The sequence below is a fragment of the Pleuronectes platessa genome, chromosome 16, assembly GCF_947347685.1.
Source record: "Pleuronectes platessa chromosome 16, fPlePla1.1, whole genome shotgun sequence".
NCBI lineage: Eukaryota > Metazoa > Chordata > Actinopteri > Pleuronectiformes > Pleuronectidae > Pleuronectes > Pleuronectes platessa.
Window position 1 is genome coordinate 9,966,015 of NC_070641.1, and position 16,703 is coordinate 9,982,717.

At 42.6% G+C, this 16,703-nt stretch overlaps 1 protein-coding gene across 2 annotated transcripts in view; it reads right to left on the bottom strand.

Moving 5' to 3' along the window:
• The window catches only part of lasp1 (LIM and SH3 protein 1), a 29,231-nt gene extending 12,891 nt beyond the window's left edge, over positions 1-16,340 (bottom strand). Inside the window, exons 1-3 of one of the 2 annotated variants that reach the window (XM_053444321.1) lie at positions 16,138-16,340; positions 6,482-6,576; positions 978-1,062 (exon numbers count right to left, since the gene is read on the bottom strand). In XM_053444321.1, coding sequence (XP_053300296.1) covers positions 978-1,062; positions 6,482-6,576; positions 16,138-16,206 — 249 coding nt within the window. In that variant the 5' untranslated portion in view covers positions 16,207-16,340. The remainder of the gene's footprint in view (positions 1-977; positions 1,063-6,481; positions 6,577-16,137) is intronic. The other variant, XM_053444320.1, reaches the window with a different exon arrangement.
• Positions 16,341-16,703: the final 363 nt, after the last annotated feature.

Consider the following 16,703-nt stretch of genomic DNA (forward strand, 5'->3'; position numbering starts at 1 on the left):
GCAAAAGATGCAGAGAAAGAAGAAGTGCAGTGGTAGAGCCTCAGTACCCCTGGGTTTTAAGTCAAATTGGTATAAAAAGCACACAATTTATGGAGCTATAATCCAGGTTGAAACCCCCACAAAAAGGCTTATGAATGACAGTCATACACATACTCAACACTGACGGAGGCTGTTGAGTGAAACGTTTCTTTTCCAGACAGAAATTGTACTGGTTGAAGAAACCCTTTAAATTACAGGTATATATAGCTCATTTTTGGGTCCTAGCATTCTGGAGGATAGAGTCTGTCAATAAACAAAAGCCAAACATAACCAGCCAATCTGATGGAACACAACCAATGCTGTGCACAGATCTATATACATTTTTCTTGTCCAACCTCATTTTGAACTGATTCAAAGACAGTATATCCTCTTTCACTGGGCTTAAACTCAAACTTTCTCCTGAGTATATTGAAACTAAAAAGCTCAATATGCTTATATTCAGTGTTAAGGACATTAGTGTTGCAATGCTTTCCTGTGTAACAATTATTGTGTTTCCTCGAGTCATGTAAGCAAATGTGAAGTGTTGCGAAACTCATCCAAGTCTGTCCTATTTGACAGCTCAATACTGATATACTCTCCAATATAATTTAAGGTGTACTAGTGTTTCAATTGACTGAACCACACATGGCAATGGACCATCCAGCCCTCTCTTCATGGCTCCTTCCTTGTCCATTGTGAATCAATTTCATGCTTGACTTCTCAGGTGTGTCTTCAAGTTTGAGTACGCACTTATCTTGAATGTTTACACTAGGTCTGAATTAGGCTGATAAAGTTATCAGAGAGTTGACTTTGTGGAGGCACTTACTCCAAGATAATTTTTAGGGTTAATTCAAATAAGGTTTTTCAAATTACGCACATTGTTTTATTACCTCGTGTGGAACAAACTGTGTAGCTGGAATTAGGGTAAGGGTTAATATTATGTTTGGTTACTGACTTACATGGCTCTGCATCTTTGTCTGCTGTTGGAGGCGGAGGTTCTCTGGAGTGTCAGCCACAGAGGTAAAATTTGTCTTGGGGTAGTGTCTGCAAAATAAACACACAAAACAGTAAAAAATGTCAGTACACCATAAACATGCACACAAACATACAAGCAGATGCCAGCTTTTACTCAGTGTCCCACTGTGACGCTCAAGCCAAGACTCCAAGAAAAAAAAAAAACATAACAGTGCGCAGTCTGTGGCCCCGCAGTGGGGGCATTTGTTATTCAAGGTGGTCTTGAGGTTGAGTTAGAAGCCCCTGTAGACAAAAGGCATGTCAGTACAACACAAAATGCTCTGTCAGTGGGAGCCAAGGTAGTCAGAACGAAACGAGGAAGTGCAGGCAGGGGCTGTGTGTGGGAAGAGAGCCTGAAGGTTTCAGAGTTTTGGCGGAGAGCCATAGCAGGTGTGGAAAAAATGTTAATGTTAAAAAGCTTACTAAGCACAGGCACACACAAATGTGTGCAAACACTCATGGGCACGTCCCTATAAGGGATAACGGGAAGAGAAACTGCATGCAACAGACACAACAGGGTCAAAGAGACACTGGGCGAGTGTGAATGATGTCATGGGCAGCCCCCTTAAGCCCAGCATGAAGGCAAGTCTCTTTTCTGAATGGATTCTGGGAAATTTCTTGACAGTCGCGGACCAATAACCACTCGACCTCCCACTGCGCTGCCTGAAACAAACAGCAAACATAAATGTTCTCAAGTAAGCTGAGATGCACATCTTCTACGCAGACACGCAGGCATGCAGGACACAGTCAGAGCATCATTCCAAAAGCCATTCATCACAAGCGTACTTTATTGATCCCCTGCACCGCTGCTGTGCGTGCAAAGCCTAAGGCAGTGTTTTTATTCACTGGAGGCTTCTGTGCACAAGAGGCTGTGACGTCCACAAATAATGGTGCCTGCCAGTTCAGTGTGGTCCTTAAGGCAGCAAAAACACATGGCTCAAATCCAGCGGGAGAGGAAGAGCCCTCACAGTTTATCTAATACGGACTGCAATTCCCAGCATGCCTCAGGGCACTGGGTGACCTGAAAAATCTTCAACCACTATACGTGCCTCTTGGTAACCCATTTAGGCAATGTGTTTACGGTTTCCTTGACCGTAAACACAACATAGGAAACAAACTGTATCAGCATTCCTCCTGCTTTTACTATGGAATGTAAAAAAAATTAACACAAGGATTGTGGTTGGCCTATTTTACAAAGAGCTATAAAAAGAGATGTGCACCACTTTAAAGAAACCCCAATGATAATGTGAAAGAAAGGGAAGCAGAACATCAATGCAATTACATTGGAACAAGAACAGAAGTTGGTGTGATGCATAACAAACTCAAGCACTTGAATCCTGCTAGCATCCATGCAAAAACATGCAGGTCTGTGTAAACTTTGTTTTCACAACTGTTAACACTTTTCCTGAAAGGGCAACATTAAGATGTGGTTTTTATCTAGGTTAGCAGTCAAGCATGCTGATTATCTGCAATGCAAAATAATTCAAATGATGCTACTCTTTCATCGTTGTAAGATATCTAACCATCTAACTTTCATTTTATACAAGCACACCTACCGCTTCAGATTGAAAAGATCCGTAGTTACCAGTTACATCTTTAACTAATCAGTAAAGTAGGGCTGGAACAATATTAAGTGAGGAACGTCTATATTAATCTAAATTAAAAGAGTCTGGATGAGATTATGCAGCCTGACGAGGGACAAGATTTGGGGCTGGAAGCCTTCTGGTTTCTGTTTCTAGTTTGACCGATCACATTTGAAAAGTCTTTGGTTGCATGCAGGTTAACAGTCTGTGTGGAGATTAAAAGAACACAATGCACAAAATCCGCTTTGAATTTATCTGCATTCATGTAGAGATAGCTGTTAATTGAGATTTGCCAAAATGTCATCTGGCCCTAAAAATCCAACAAAAAGTACTAATTGTTGTGTTGTGCATGGGGAAATGTTTGACTCTGGTGAACTTTACTCACTGTTAACAGTGTATGATGAACAGAAGACGACATCTTTGCCTAGATATCAGCTGTCTACACCAGAAGACTCAAAATATTGGCCGTTGCCCTCCGAGGCTAATTTGTCATACATTGAAAGACACAATCTTTATTTTTCTAATTCTGTGGAGGGCAATGTCAAATATTATCCATCGCCATTGATCAATGATGTCAACCCAGTGTCAGCAAGTATGCACAAGTATGATATGTTTATTTTTTATATATATGATTTAGTTGCATCCTGAATATCTGTATCAAGATGATCTCAACATAAAGAATAAAATCAAAATGTCTGCCTGCCATATGTGCACTCATATTCAATGGTGCCGTATCTCCTATTTCACAAATTTTTCCTGATCAAGAGTTGGACACTAGTAATATGTGTTCATTATTCTCTGGAGTTGGGTGTGCTCTGTGGTGAAAAACACTTCCTGTCACTGAGCAACACTGTGCCCGTTTGTCTGAAGCAGAGGATATGTGGCTTGAACACACACACACACACACACACACACACACACACTCTCAGCCTCACCGTTAACAGCCCTGCTGTCATCGTCAATATGGCTTTAGAAACTGCCCTCGCACTTAAGGATTTCTACAAAAACATACAACAGTGTTGTAGATACGAGCTTTGTGACTCAGTGTGGTCTTGTTATGTGTGTGTGTGTAACCATGCTGTTTGTATGCGTCTGAGAGTATGGATGAGTCACAAGGAGGCTAAACTATCTGTCAGTTTGTATACCAAGGTAATAAGTCGCAGACAAGAGTGGGTGACACATGCACAAACTCAGTTAGCCCTGTGAACACAAAAAATAAGGGTGTGATCAAAATGGAGGGGAGGCGCAGTTGGGGTGTAGGGGTGAGGGGGTTCACGCATGTGTAATCAAATTCAAAAAACACACACACACAACACCCGCCTACTGTGCATGAGGAGAGGCCTGTTTGCTTTGTGGGATCAGGAGATGTTTCCGGCTTGACCCTGTAAGACCTGGAAAGGTTGTAATGCATCATTCAGATTAAACATGTACATTTCATTTAACTCAGCAAGGTAAATGACTGACAGAGGAAAATCAGAACACAGACACACACATGGAGGAAGGATTAAAAAGAAAGACACATAGTGAAACCAAAAGCAGAGATCCCAGCTTTACATGACAGGAAGAAATCTACAATACAGTGAATCTCATGTATCAGAATTCATCTAATATTTTCCTGACTAGGCATCTCTGCTGGTGACCTTCCAAAGAGAAAGAGCCCTTCGTTGATTAATACAATAGGAAAGTACAGCAAGCATTGTCACACCGCTTGATTTTTTTATGATTAACAACTTGTTAACAAACAAAGTCGTCCGTGATTAAAGCTGGTCTTACACTGCAGGAAACTGTCAGCCATTAAAATAAACGATAAAACTAAATCAGGACATTTGAGACAAGTTTTAATAACACCACATTGATGTCCAGATTAATATCAGTCATTAAGACAGTGTCCCACCAATGTCTCCAAGGGGAAATGAAGAATTTTACCGTCTACTAATCTGCCCTCCTAAATCTCCCACAATCCCCTTCTGTGACTCTAGTATCTAATCAGGGATAGGGTTCTCTAGGAGGAGGTGGGTGGGAATACAGTGAAAACAAACAAGTCCTATATCAATTTAGAAGGCCAAATATAGAGGAGTAATGATAAAGTAGTTATCCCACATAATAACAACAGAGAACGTAGCCATCTTCATAGCGTTCCTTTCCTAAAGTGGGAGGCTCTTCCCCTGTTTTTGTTTACTTGAACATGGCTTGTTTTAAACAAACGGAAAGAGTCATAATAAACATGCTCTGAAGGGCCTTGCTCCTGTTCGGCGCATCGAGCGGAGGGAACATCTGAGGCAGGGAGAGGAAAAGAAGAACCTGCTTTAGTCTGTGGAAATAAATGTGATAGTAGGATGACGCTGCAGACAGTCAATGCTTTGATGCAGACATGAAAGATAGCAAGTAGGGACAAGGTCACAATGAGACGTTAAACCAGAAAGGAAAAGCAGGTAGGAAAAGAAAAGGTGTAAGTAATGCATAACATTATCTTTGGTTTAGGTTATGGATTTTATTTTAAGATGGACAACGTGACAGCTTCTTAAAATTGAAGACAGAACATATAGATCGCATCCTGCACTATAAACCTGCCGACTACATGTTATCAGATGGGACAGATTCAAAATAGCTATATGTGTTTTCTTAAGACTCTAGGTTTTCTCTTTTAATACTTCTCCTCTAGACTGTCTTTGAGACTCAAAATATCATTCGATATTAATGTGGATTGAGGCAGCAAACATTCAACCTCAGAGCTAAAGAATTAATGTCATCCACTTGCAGAAGCAGTCGATATCAACTCAGAGCAATGTCACCCATCTTCTCTCTGGGAAAACACCGTAACCAGTTGTAACACCAGACAGCAGCCCGGCAAAATTGTTATTTGAGTGAATGCACACATCAGGCAAGAATACAGCCCAACCAATTTATTGTTTGGTTGACAAAAAATGGCCGATATGAGCCTTTCATAGACATTTTTCCATTTTCCTTTAAAAAAGAGTTTGTTGGTCTGTTTTTTCTTCTTAGTCATGTTATTTACTCCAATTTCGTAACAAATTACTCTTTATTATATCAGCCAAATGCAATAGAAAACCTGTGACCACAAGATAGCCTACCACCACAGAGTTTCCACTAGGGTAGAAAACAACAATGCTAAGCATGACGTGGCTTGATTTACTTCTCTGGTAGTAAAATGGCCTTTTAGAGGCAGAAAAATGCAAAAGAGCTTGTCAGAACATGAAGCAACGCCTTCTCTCTGCATTCCCTTTCAGAACATGCACTCACTCTGGTAATCACACACACACACACACACACACACACACACACACACACACACACACACACACACACACACACACACACACACACACACACACACACACACACACACACACACACACACACACACACACACACACACACACACACACACACACACACACACAGAGAGACAGAGGAGGAGAAATTCATTATAAGTAATGGGCGAGGAGGATTCCATGGACTTCTGATGAGCCTTTAGTGTGTGAGAATGTGCTGGAGCGAGAGTGGACATGCTAGTTTTCAGAGTGTCCGCCAGTGTCACTGTAGAGGAACTTTAGGAATTTCCTTTGTTGATACCCCCCCCTTTCCCCACTGAGGAGGAGGAGGCATAGAGGCACTTTCCCACACCACATATATGGGGCTTTTCTCTGAGGGGGGAGCTGGAATAGTCACAGATAAACAGCAGAGGAGGGAGAGAGGGGCCGTAGTTGGGTTGCAACATGCACACACACACACATTTAGAGAGTCCTATTTCAGTTTGTTGACAGATTAAACACTGCACTCAGTGTCTTTGAGATGATGGCTGAAACAGTATGAAACATTAAATGATGAGTTAGGAAACAACTTACGCATTGCAGTATGGCTTCTTATCGAAGCCTTTGTAATTCTTCATGTTTAGAGTCATTTTGCAGACCTCGCAGCTGAAGCATCCTTTATGCCAGTACTGTTGAAAACACAAAGACAGAAAGCACAATGAGTTGTGAGATCATATGATATTTGTTTCACCTTATCTCAACAAAACCTTACAAAAACAAACACAGGAAAGCTAATTGTGAAAAAGTGAGGCCAGGACTCATTTAAAATCCCTCTGGGTTTCACAGGGACAGGAGCTGGATGCAGAAAGAAAGAATAGTGACCGTTAAAAAGAGTGTGTGGAAAACATGAAGCAATGTGGAAACAGAGAAGTTTGTCTATGTTTGCATTAGACAGTTACAAAAACCAACTTCCCCTTTTACTCAAAGCTTAGTTTTGACAAGTGGATGGTGTGAACGTTATGGTTGATCTGTAAAATTTGTGATTGATGAGCATTTAGCATTTTGCAGACTAATCTGTTTTTACACCCTCGTTATTCGACCGCTAGCTTGGACGTTATGTGACATTTGCCGTTTCTGTGTTTATATGCAGATGTTGTGCTTGGTCTGAAATCCACCTCTTGATATCCCTTATGTCATCTCTGCAGGCCTTCATGTCGATCTACCTCATCTATCCATCTTCTAAGAAGCTGTGCCTCTATCTTTCTCACAACCCTTCCTCCTACCCACCCTCTCGCCTCTTTTCCTTTTCTCTCCTGGCACTCGGCTGATCTGCGGCCTGAGGGTTCAAAGACGGATTGAGGGAGGGAGGATTGGCGAAAAACTGGAAGGAGGGAGGGAGGAGACATGAAAGGAAGGCGCTGGAGAGAGCAAGAGGAAGGGAGGCAATGCAGGCAGGGGAGGGGAGGGCAAGAGAGAGAAAACCCCAGAATGTGAAGCAATGATCTGGCTGCTCCTGCCATCATCAAGGGAAAGGAGGGAGGAGTGCAAAGACATGGAGAGGGAGAGAAAAAAATGGGAGGGAAAGAAAGAGGGAGTCCTTGTTAACATGGCCTCAGGGTGCTCTGACATCCCTCATTCTTTGACCCGCTCTTTATCACTTTCTACACGAATTGCTCACACACAAAAACCTAATCTTCAAAACAAGCGACACGCAACAGATGATTCAAAACAGAGGATAAAACATAAAGGTATAACATCACTTTAGCAATAAAAACGTGCAGGATGCAAGTTTGATTTCACACAGGCTTCAGAGGATAAGAAGCCGGTAATCATAATAGAAATCTATCATAAATAATCTATAATTTTCTTATGTGTACTGGCCAGCACTAATTCACAGCTGGCTATATAACACTGAGGTCTGTGGAAGTTACAGATCGATAGAAGATGCCATCATGGCAGTGCTGTCTTTGGAAACATGACTTAATACACAGCACAATGAGCATTTCATGTCTGACTTCGCAGATTCCATTACTGAATGGCCAAAAATGTGGCTTCGGGCTGGTCTTAAGAACAGTTTTGTCTGCTATGTCTGGATGTAATGGACCACACACAGTGGTATGCTCTGAAAAAGGACAAGTGAATGTGTTTGTGTGTGTGTGTGTGTGTCTGTGTGTGCGTGCGTGCGTGCGTGCGTGTAAGTGTGTGTGACATCGGTGTTTGTTGCTGTCGGCCAACCATATTGTACCAAGGCATAAAGAAATTTAAAATAAAAAGAGCAGGCTCACATTGAAAACCGAGGCCAAGCTCTGAACTGTGATCCGGAGCCAAACACACTGGGCCAAGCCTTCGAATGCAAACTCCTTATCCCTCTACAGCCCGATCGAGGCCGGAGGGAGCTGCAGATGGACACTTTGTGTTACTATTTCCATTGCTTCCCTCTCCATTGTTCTGGCTTGCACTGCAATAGCAAATCTCTCTACAAACAACAGCATACAGCAGGCAGATTCCATTTCCTGTTGCTTCAGCTGACTTGCAGCTGTGGTGGCTGGCATCTTTTCAGGCATACTGTCTGTCCGTTACTCTCTCCCCATTTTGTCCAGATCTGTAATGATGGCAATACCATAGCCTGTATATAATGCCAGATTATGTGTCTACAATTGCTGAAGCTAACAAAGCTAATGTAGCTAATCATTTCCCGCATATAGGTGCTGACATCTTGCAGTGTTGATGTCAATTGGAGTCAATGTCTACACAGTAGTTATCAAGGTGTGGATCCGAGATAACGAGGTCGTGTATCACAAATGCATACATTCTCGACCACGTCATATTCTACCTCGTTTATACCTAATCAAAACCAAACATCGGAAAAACTGACACTTGAAAATACATCAGTGTGACAAGAACTACCCAAATTGACAGAAACCTTCTAAGAGAAAATAATTTTAAGTTTTGTCCATGTTCTATCTGCTAACATGAAAAATTCAGGTGTTTATGGCCTTTACTGCAGGCAGCCAACAGGGGGGCAATCAAGATGGTTTGGCTTCATTTTTAGCTATCTCTTTACATACAGTCTAGGTGTTATGCTTATACAGAGAATTAAGGGAAAAGGTTTGTGCAGAAAGAGGAGATATCAGCAGAGTATGGACTTTGATACTACCGTTGTTTCCCAGAATACATATTGACCTGTGATCTGTTCCAGAGACCAAGTTCCAGCTGAACACTGTTTAGCAAACTGATCCGAAGCCTCGACCAACCCGCTAAACCACATTCCATCAGGACAGCCCTTGCTCTCCTTCCACCTCCTTGTGGATAGCACATCTCTTTCAGGTGACCTTACTCAAACCCTTAGATTAACAAATACCCAGCAGACAGCTCAAAGGACACTCTGGGAAATGATTGCTCAGGCCTCATTTGGAGGTAGGCAGGGGCTGCATGTCCACATTTGCACCATACCCTCAATATCAAAAGTTGAATACACACCTCACACCTATAAGGGAAGAACTGATACAGATGATTCACTGTTCTTTTAGGCACTGTAGGCAGATTATCTGGCTGAATGGCTTTTTATTTTTGATAAGATCATCAGTGGTTGCATTTTCTCTCAGATAAAATCAAAACGTGCACATGAAGGTGAAATATAATTTGAAGTGGTCACTCGTGACACATATTCTAGTGTTTGGTTGGAATCACCACCCATTTCATGTAAACCTACTCAAAATCTAAATGACGATATCTGGTCGGAATATATTTAGTCTGGGGCAGGTATGAGGTTTAGGATAAGACCAATGCATGTCAAAGGGAAGGGACAAACAAAGATGTGGGTGTGAGAAAGAGCCCAAACGTGCATTAGAGAGGCTATCCAGCACTTAACCTAGTCTTGCTCTAGGAAAACCTGGCTCTTGGGTACCGAGGCGGGATCTGGCAGTCAGCTGGAAAATGAGGACAGTGCAGAGACAGAGCCCTAGAAATAAAACACTCGTGAAAAAAACCCGGCAGTGTCTTCCTGCATCAGCGCAGCTCAAGGGCACATCTGTACGTGTGTATACATGTGTGTATTACTGTATGTAGGTTATATGTCTGTGTGTGTTATGCATGCATTTCAGATGCAATCCAAGGAGCCAATTAATAGCCAAAATGCTCAGTCAGCCTCACTGCTCCCTCCTGGTGAGAACCAGATACAAGTTGGCCTGGACAAAAATCTTGCCGCTATAGGGAAGCCACAATTTCAGACACCATGTTTGCACAAACAGAGGGATGGTTGCTGATAGTCTGACCAAGACTGGGCTCTCACTTACTACAGACTGAGGAAACGATAAAGTGTCCAACCTAAGTCTTTAAAAGCTCCAGGCCTTTTGTGTCAACAACCTCAGTTTGTGATATAAACAGGGCACATTACTCACTCACTTGTACTGGTCAAACAACAAAAGCAAAACATTTACAAAATGACAGTTGTCATTTGACTTTTACTGATAGAAAAAAGGAATTTTTCCAATTTGTTCAATCTAAATTTAATTGACTAGTCGCTTGTTTTTTTGTGTGTTTCCTCCTTTTAATTTATAGAAAGTACTTCCAAAGATAAATCGATTTTCATAAAAGCTACCATCCACTATTCGACTAATAGTTGCAGTGGTAGATGGATACTTTGGTTGGGCACCAAAAGCCGTTTTCAGACATGACCTGCGGGTAAAAATCCAGAGAACTGGCTACGGAGTTTGCCTTTCCTAAATGCACAACACAGTGGGAGGTTCTCTGCCCAGACAAGTTAAAAACGGAAACAAATCCTCTGCATTATTCAGGCGAGCGGTGGAGCAGTCAGGTGCAGCAGACAGAAACAGGAGGTGACGTGCTAACTCTGTTGCATATATCACGTGATTTTCTTGACAACATACAGACAAAGGTGTCACGACAAACTCTCGACACATTTGCCACTGTCCTCTATGTGTGTCACCACTTTTTCACCCAGCGATATTTGTTTCATTTTTGTTTTTAACATTTTTGCGCCTGTTGCTTGTCAGAAGCGTCATCAACCCCCCACTTGCTCGCAGTGAATCTAGCGGGGCTCCCCTGCTGTGTTCACAAATCAAATTATCCTGGATTTCTACGGACATTATACTACGAGGCCAGGAGGATACAATCTGCAGGAACTGCGGAGCGTCTACCTCAGACATTTGCGTTCACACATGCATCTCCTCCAAAGAAAATACTGAGGAACTGTGGAGTTAAGTGCATGTTTAAAAGCATTCTTGGCTGGTGTTATTTTCTTTACCAGTTAAATCGAGAATTTCTGACCAAATCATGCTATTTATAGATTAAAAATAGGGTATCTACACAATCAATAACCAGCATTAAACGATTTGAATGCTCCAGTCCTCTGGCAATCACCACATTAAGCAACAGAGGAATTTAGTGCCTTATGGGACTGAAGGACATCCCTTGGGTGCCTGTTGAAATGGCTGATATCTCTTGGTCAAATCAATAGCAATTAACTTCAGTCTAAACCACTTTGTTTGCTACGTTAGAGGCTGATTAGGGCCACAGTTTTGAAAATATGCAGTGATGGCTCTTTAATTGAGATATGAATTGAAACCAAAAGTGGTTAAACAAAACAAAAACACCACCAAAGATTCACACACACAGGGTGGGCCATTAAAGCCACATGGTCTGCGTATGTGTGTGTTTGAAAGACTATTCTTGAGTAAGATAAAATGCCTAAAGACAAAGCACAGCATCTGGCTAGTGCTAATAGAGGAAACTCTTCATCCATCAATGCATGTTGGTTAATTATAAGCCTACCTGTTGCCATTCACTTCTACCAAAGCCAGGGGCAGGAAGACATACCATGCCTAATTAGAGTATGCACTCAACACACTTTCTGAACCACTCCAGACTGTGATGTGCACTTTGTAGCACGCATACACACACGCACGAGTACAAGTGAAATGTCAAAACCCTTCTGCATTGTCGTAAGTCAAAATATAAATTTTAACAAACATCCAATCATTCTACAATTATAGGGACTAATACTATCTCTCTGACTTCCTTTCTATAACTCTTTTAAGGCAGTGACACAAAGAGAGTCCAGATTTTTTGTCTGGGGGGTAAAAATAAAGCTGTACTAATATATTGGGAAAACAAACAGAACATGTGCAATAGTTCCTTTTTTCTTATTAAAACAAGAACAAAGGAGAAGTACCTGGCTGCACGCTGTGCTGATTTTGATGGTAATTGTGCGTTTGTGCCTGTGAGTCATCAAAGCAAGGTGGTGGCTGGACAGATTCCTCACCTCTTGTGGCATTTGGACAACATGAATCAGCACCCAGAATAATCTGGCTAAATATAGAGATGATAGTAGACAAATTCCTCTAAAACTGGGGTTAGTGATAAAGTGTTTGCAGGCAAATGTTCCCCATTTAAATAAGAATGCCTGCACAAAACTGTTTAGTGCTTACATTAGACCATTTTTAACTTAATTTCACAACTGTATACTTTTATCATGGGGCTGCATGTTTTAAGCTCCTTTAAACAGTTGACATTATACAGAGCGGCACAACTTTAAAGGTCTGACCTTAAACCCACTTTTCAAGCAATTTCCTGGGATTGAAAAGCAGCAGCTCATTCAGGGCTCACATCTTAACCAGAAATCCCACATTGAAACCAAATAATACATAGACAAAGTCTGGTAGCCGAGTAATACAAATATATGGGCGGAAAAGTACACACACACACACGCAGTATGTATCATATAACTCAGTGTGAGGCAAATGGTGTATGAAATCTGATTGCTACACTCACTTGTGTTAATGGCAACTGTGTCAGAACATTTGGGATCATGAAAACCAATATGTGCTTCCACTGCTGTCAACCCAACTACATCTCTACAACACATCTTTCAAAGTAAAGAAGGAATCTGTTAATAATATAGTTAAACTCCCTCCTGTAGTGGGTCATTCTTATAGTATAACAACACGGAACAAAAGCAAAGTGGCAGAATAACTGAAACATAGGTTTGTTTCTTGTCTGTTAGTAAATGTTAAAACGTATATATTTTTTCTAACCATAACTTTTGGACTGTCCCCACTACTAATGGGCCGTTTAGTTTATAATGAGGTCAGGACTTATCTATCCATGTTTTCAGACACGAACACTGGAAGATTTCACCAAAAAATTGGTGCCTTTCACATGTGAAGAACGCAGCAGCAGATTGTCTAGGTCCACCAATAGGAAAATGTCCGGATCTATCAGATGAGAGGTGGCGCTTGCGTAGACTCTTTTAGACTTTTCAATTGACATCAGAAGACAGTGTACTCTATGTGTATAGTGCACCTCTTTTTCATTCTGACATATTTGTGTAGTTTTTTTTTTCCGGTTCTCCGTTCGTCATCAACACACCCACTCGCTGAATGACTTTTTCTATTTCCTGGACATTTTACTTGGGAAGTAGGAGAGAAAGAACCAGAAGTTGTCCGGAGCAGCTGAATGGCATTTGCATTTTCATATACCTCTGGAAAACTTTTGGGAAAATGTCCAGACTTCAGCGCATTGTCTGAAAGCAGCAGCTTATGAGACCTGGTGCCAAGTGGGAGATTGTTTAATAAAAGCTGTGATCTGAAACAAGCAAAATTAGGTCTTGCCTCAGAGAGAGAAAGATAAATAAATCCAATACTGTTGGTAAACAAATTCAAAATATTTAGACGTTGCTAACAAATTCAAGAGCCAAAAGACATCTTCAAGAGCCAGCGGCAATATTAGTACTTCACATACTTATTAAATGGATAAGCTGTCATAACATAATGTCAGTTTGTCACATTATTTATAGACCTTTCATACACTACATTCAGTGATACAGTCGCTGATTTACAACCCAGGAACCACTTTGTAATCTATGACATAACGGTACATATTTCACAATAAAATTATAATTAATCATACGCCGTGATGTAGGAGGACTGCATCTCTCTACCTGCAGAAAGAACCAGCCCTGTAATGCAGACGTATTGCGTGCAGACAGCCCATAATGATAGTAAGTAGAGAGACTCTCCAGAAGACACAAGTGTTTGAGTGAGAGATGAGTTTTACACCTAACCACTTTACACAATCTCTCAATTTATCTCGGAAATACACACTTCCTGAGTGCAGAAAAAGGTTTTTAATCTGAAAGTGACACACATACAAATCATTTCACTCGTGCAGACATGATGCATTAACCCAAATGTGACAGCTTTTGATGGAAAAGGTTGAAATGTAGGCACTGGAGAATTTAAATGGTGTAGGCTTTGTTCGTACTTCCTTGTACAAGCTTTATTGGCTGCAGTTCAACAGTAGTGCTCAACTCAAGTCACAAAAAGCTACGGTGACATATACAAGCATTTTACTAGATGCAAATATGCAGCATCTAACTCCTTCCTATCAACAAGCATTTATGTATTGAGGGGGAAGCCAAATAACAAGGCAAAACCTTCATCGACAACAGCCTCAACCTGAATTCACTTCCTGTCTCTGCATGTGCTCGGCTGCTCGCTCTGGGCCCAGCCCTGCTATTAAAGAATGAAGCTGACAGACCAACAAGCCTCTGTGGCTCAACCTTGCCACAGAGGTGTATTATAGAAGAGGACTGTTAGGTAAAAGCTATTCATGAGTGGCTGAGAATACCAATTCAGAAGCTTCGCACAATCCTCAAGTCTCCTGCATTCACCTGAGCTAGCCTAGCACATGGGAAAATCCCCGGCAAATGTGGCCTCGTCTGCGTTGAACAAATGAGAATGGCAGTGCGAGTGTGCTTCGGAGACGGAAAAGGGGAGGTTGTTTTGGCGTGTCTGAAGGGGTGAGCGCTGATGCGGAAAGACAGCAAAGACAGACGCCAGGCTACTCTCCTGAGCATGGTTCAGGGTGGGAGACAGCGCAGCGGGCCTCTGACAGAGCACGTTTTATGGGAGTGTCTGTCTGCTGGAATGCACTCTGCCACAGGCCACATTCCCCCAGCACATTCAGGGTGTACTTGTGGCAATTTGGTTCTCATCATCGATATCAGCCTTTCAAACAGGCTAAAACGACATGTAACGTTAGTGGAATAATGTGAACGAAAGGAGGGTCTCGGAGACAAATCAATTCCAGCTTGGAGCAGTCTGGGGAAAACATTAGTCATGGTGCATTCAAGAACACATCACTGCAGAGGACCAGTAATGCATCCAATCAAGAGCTGATGTTACTTTAGATAATGTGCTTTGTGTGCTCCTTCTCCACCTTCCCCTGTCTGTCAACCCAAGCAGATAAGTACATCTCAACAGGGATTGATTTTCTACAGCCATTCAGACGTCCATTAGACAAATTATCTACTTGCCCCAAGCCACACTTTTGTAAAACTGTGTAGTAACCATGCTGTTCATAACCTGGCAGAGAAGACTCCACCCATCTCGTATATTAACCATGTCGCATTTTGCTCCTTTATGTTGTTGCAAAAAAATACAATCAAATTGCAGCAGCATGGAATCAATGCAATATGATCACCTTCCACTCCCTCAAAGATGAAAGTGTCACGGGAACAGCAATCTGAGATCAAACTGACGATCCCATGAACGATGGTTGTACTGTGGGTAAAACTGATGGGATTAGCACCTCGACTGAGATTAGTCCACCACGTTTGACTGACAAACTGATCATCCCTGACATGGATTAGCCAGCGAATTGGACACAGACATCAGTCCACGCTGCCTTTAGCAGCGGTGGACAGGAAGAGCTTTGTTCTGGGACTGTGGCGTTTCCTCAAAGAGCTAGGTTTCGTTTATTATTGGCGGGGTCGATCATTTTATTGCGTATTTCTTTATGCGGAAGGTGTGAGACGTTCGCAGTCCGTTTTCTTGAAGGCAGCGGTGCCAGCCAGGCCCAGACCTGCCCCGGCTGTCTGGAAGCACTGAGAGGCGCTAGTTTGGACTAAATATGCCTTTAGCCCCCGTCTTGATAAGATAAAATGATAAATGTCAGTTAAAGAGGGTTTATAGTAGTATAACCACATTCAAATGGTGCGTGTTCGATTCTGGTCCACGTTGTTTCCCCAGACGTTCGCTAGCCGTTAGCTGGTTTAGCTAGCGACATACCTGTCCTCTGGTGGTGGGTGTTCAATTCATTCACAAAAAGATACGTGCCGTTAAATGCGAGCAGGAATGAGCTCAGTCGGGGCTCCGTGGGGAGGGGGGGGTCACACTTGGTGTTGTTTCTAAAAGAAGAAGAATAGAAAGTAAGGAACGTGCTCGTACCTTGTCCAGACAGTTCACTTTTTCCGTGGGGTAAACGACTCGGTTACATCTGCCACACAGCGGATTCATGTTGGAGGAATGCTATTCGCAGCGAGTTAGCACGGAAACCGCCGAGGGATGCCGGGTCGTGGCTGTCTGCCGTCGGGTGTTCGAGTCCGGGGACGCGAGCGGGCCACGGTGTGCGCGGTTGGGACGGGCAGCGGGACCGAGGGGGCTCGTACGAATCAAATCCAGGAGGCTGTTGTTGTCGTTGTAGCCGCACAGCTGGCTGTCAGTCCACTAACCAGACACGGAAAGCGCGCTCCCGACACCTCCCCCCTCCTCCTTCTGCCTCGCTCTTCCCCCGCGCGTGACCGAGCAGAAAGGGAAGAACCAGCGAGGGAGTTTTTTCAAATGTTGTCACACGCGAGAGAAACATGTCGGGAAATCATCGTTTGACGTGATACTGTGGAAACCTCCGTGTGATGCGCGCGTTCGCAGGAAAAAAGACGAAGCCCGCACACTCTGGGTTTTTCAAATCCAGGGCAGGCCTCATTCGTGCCTGTGCGTCCTCGCCCCGTGCATCT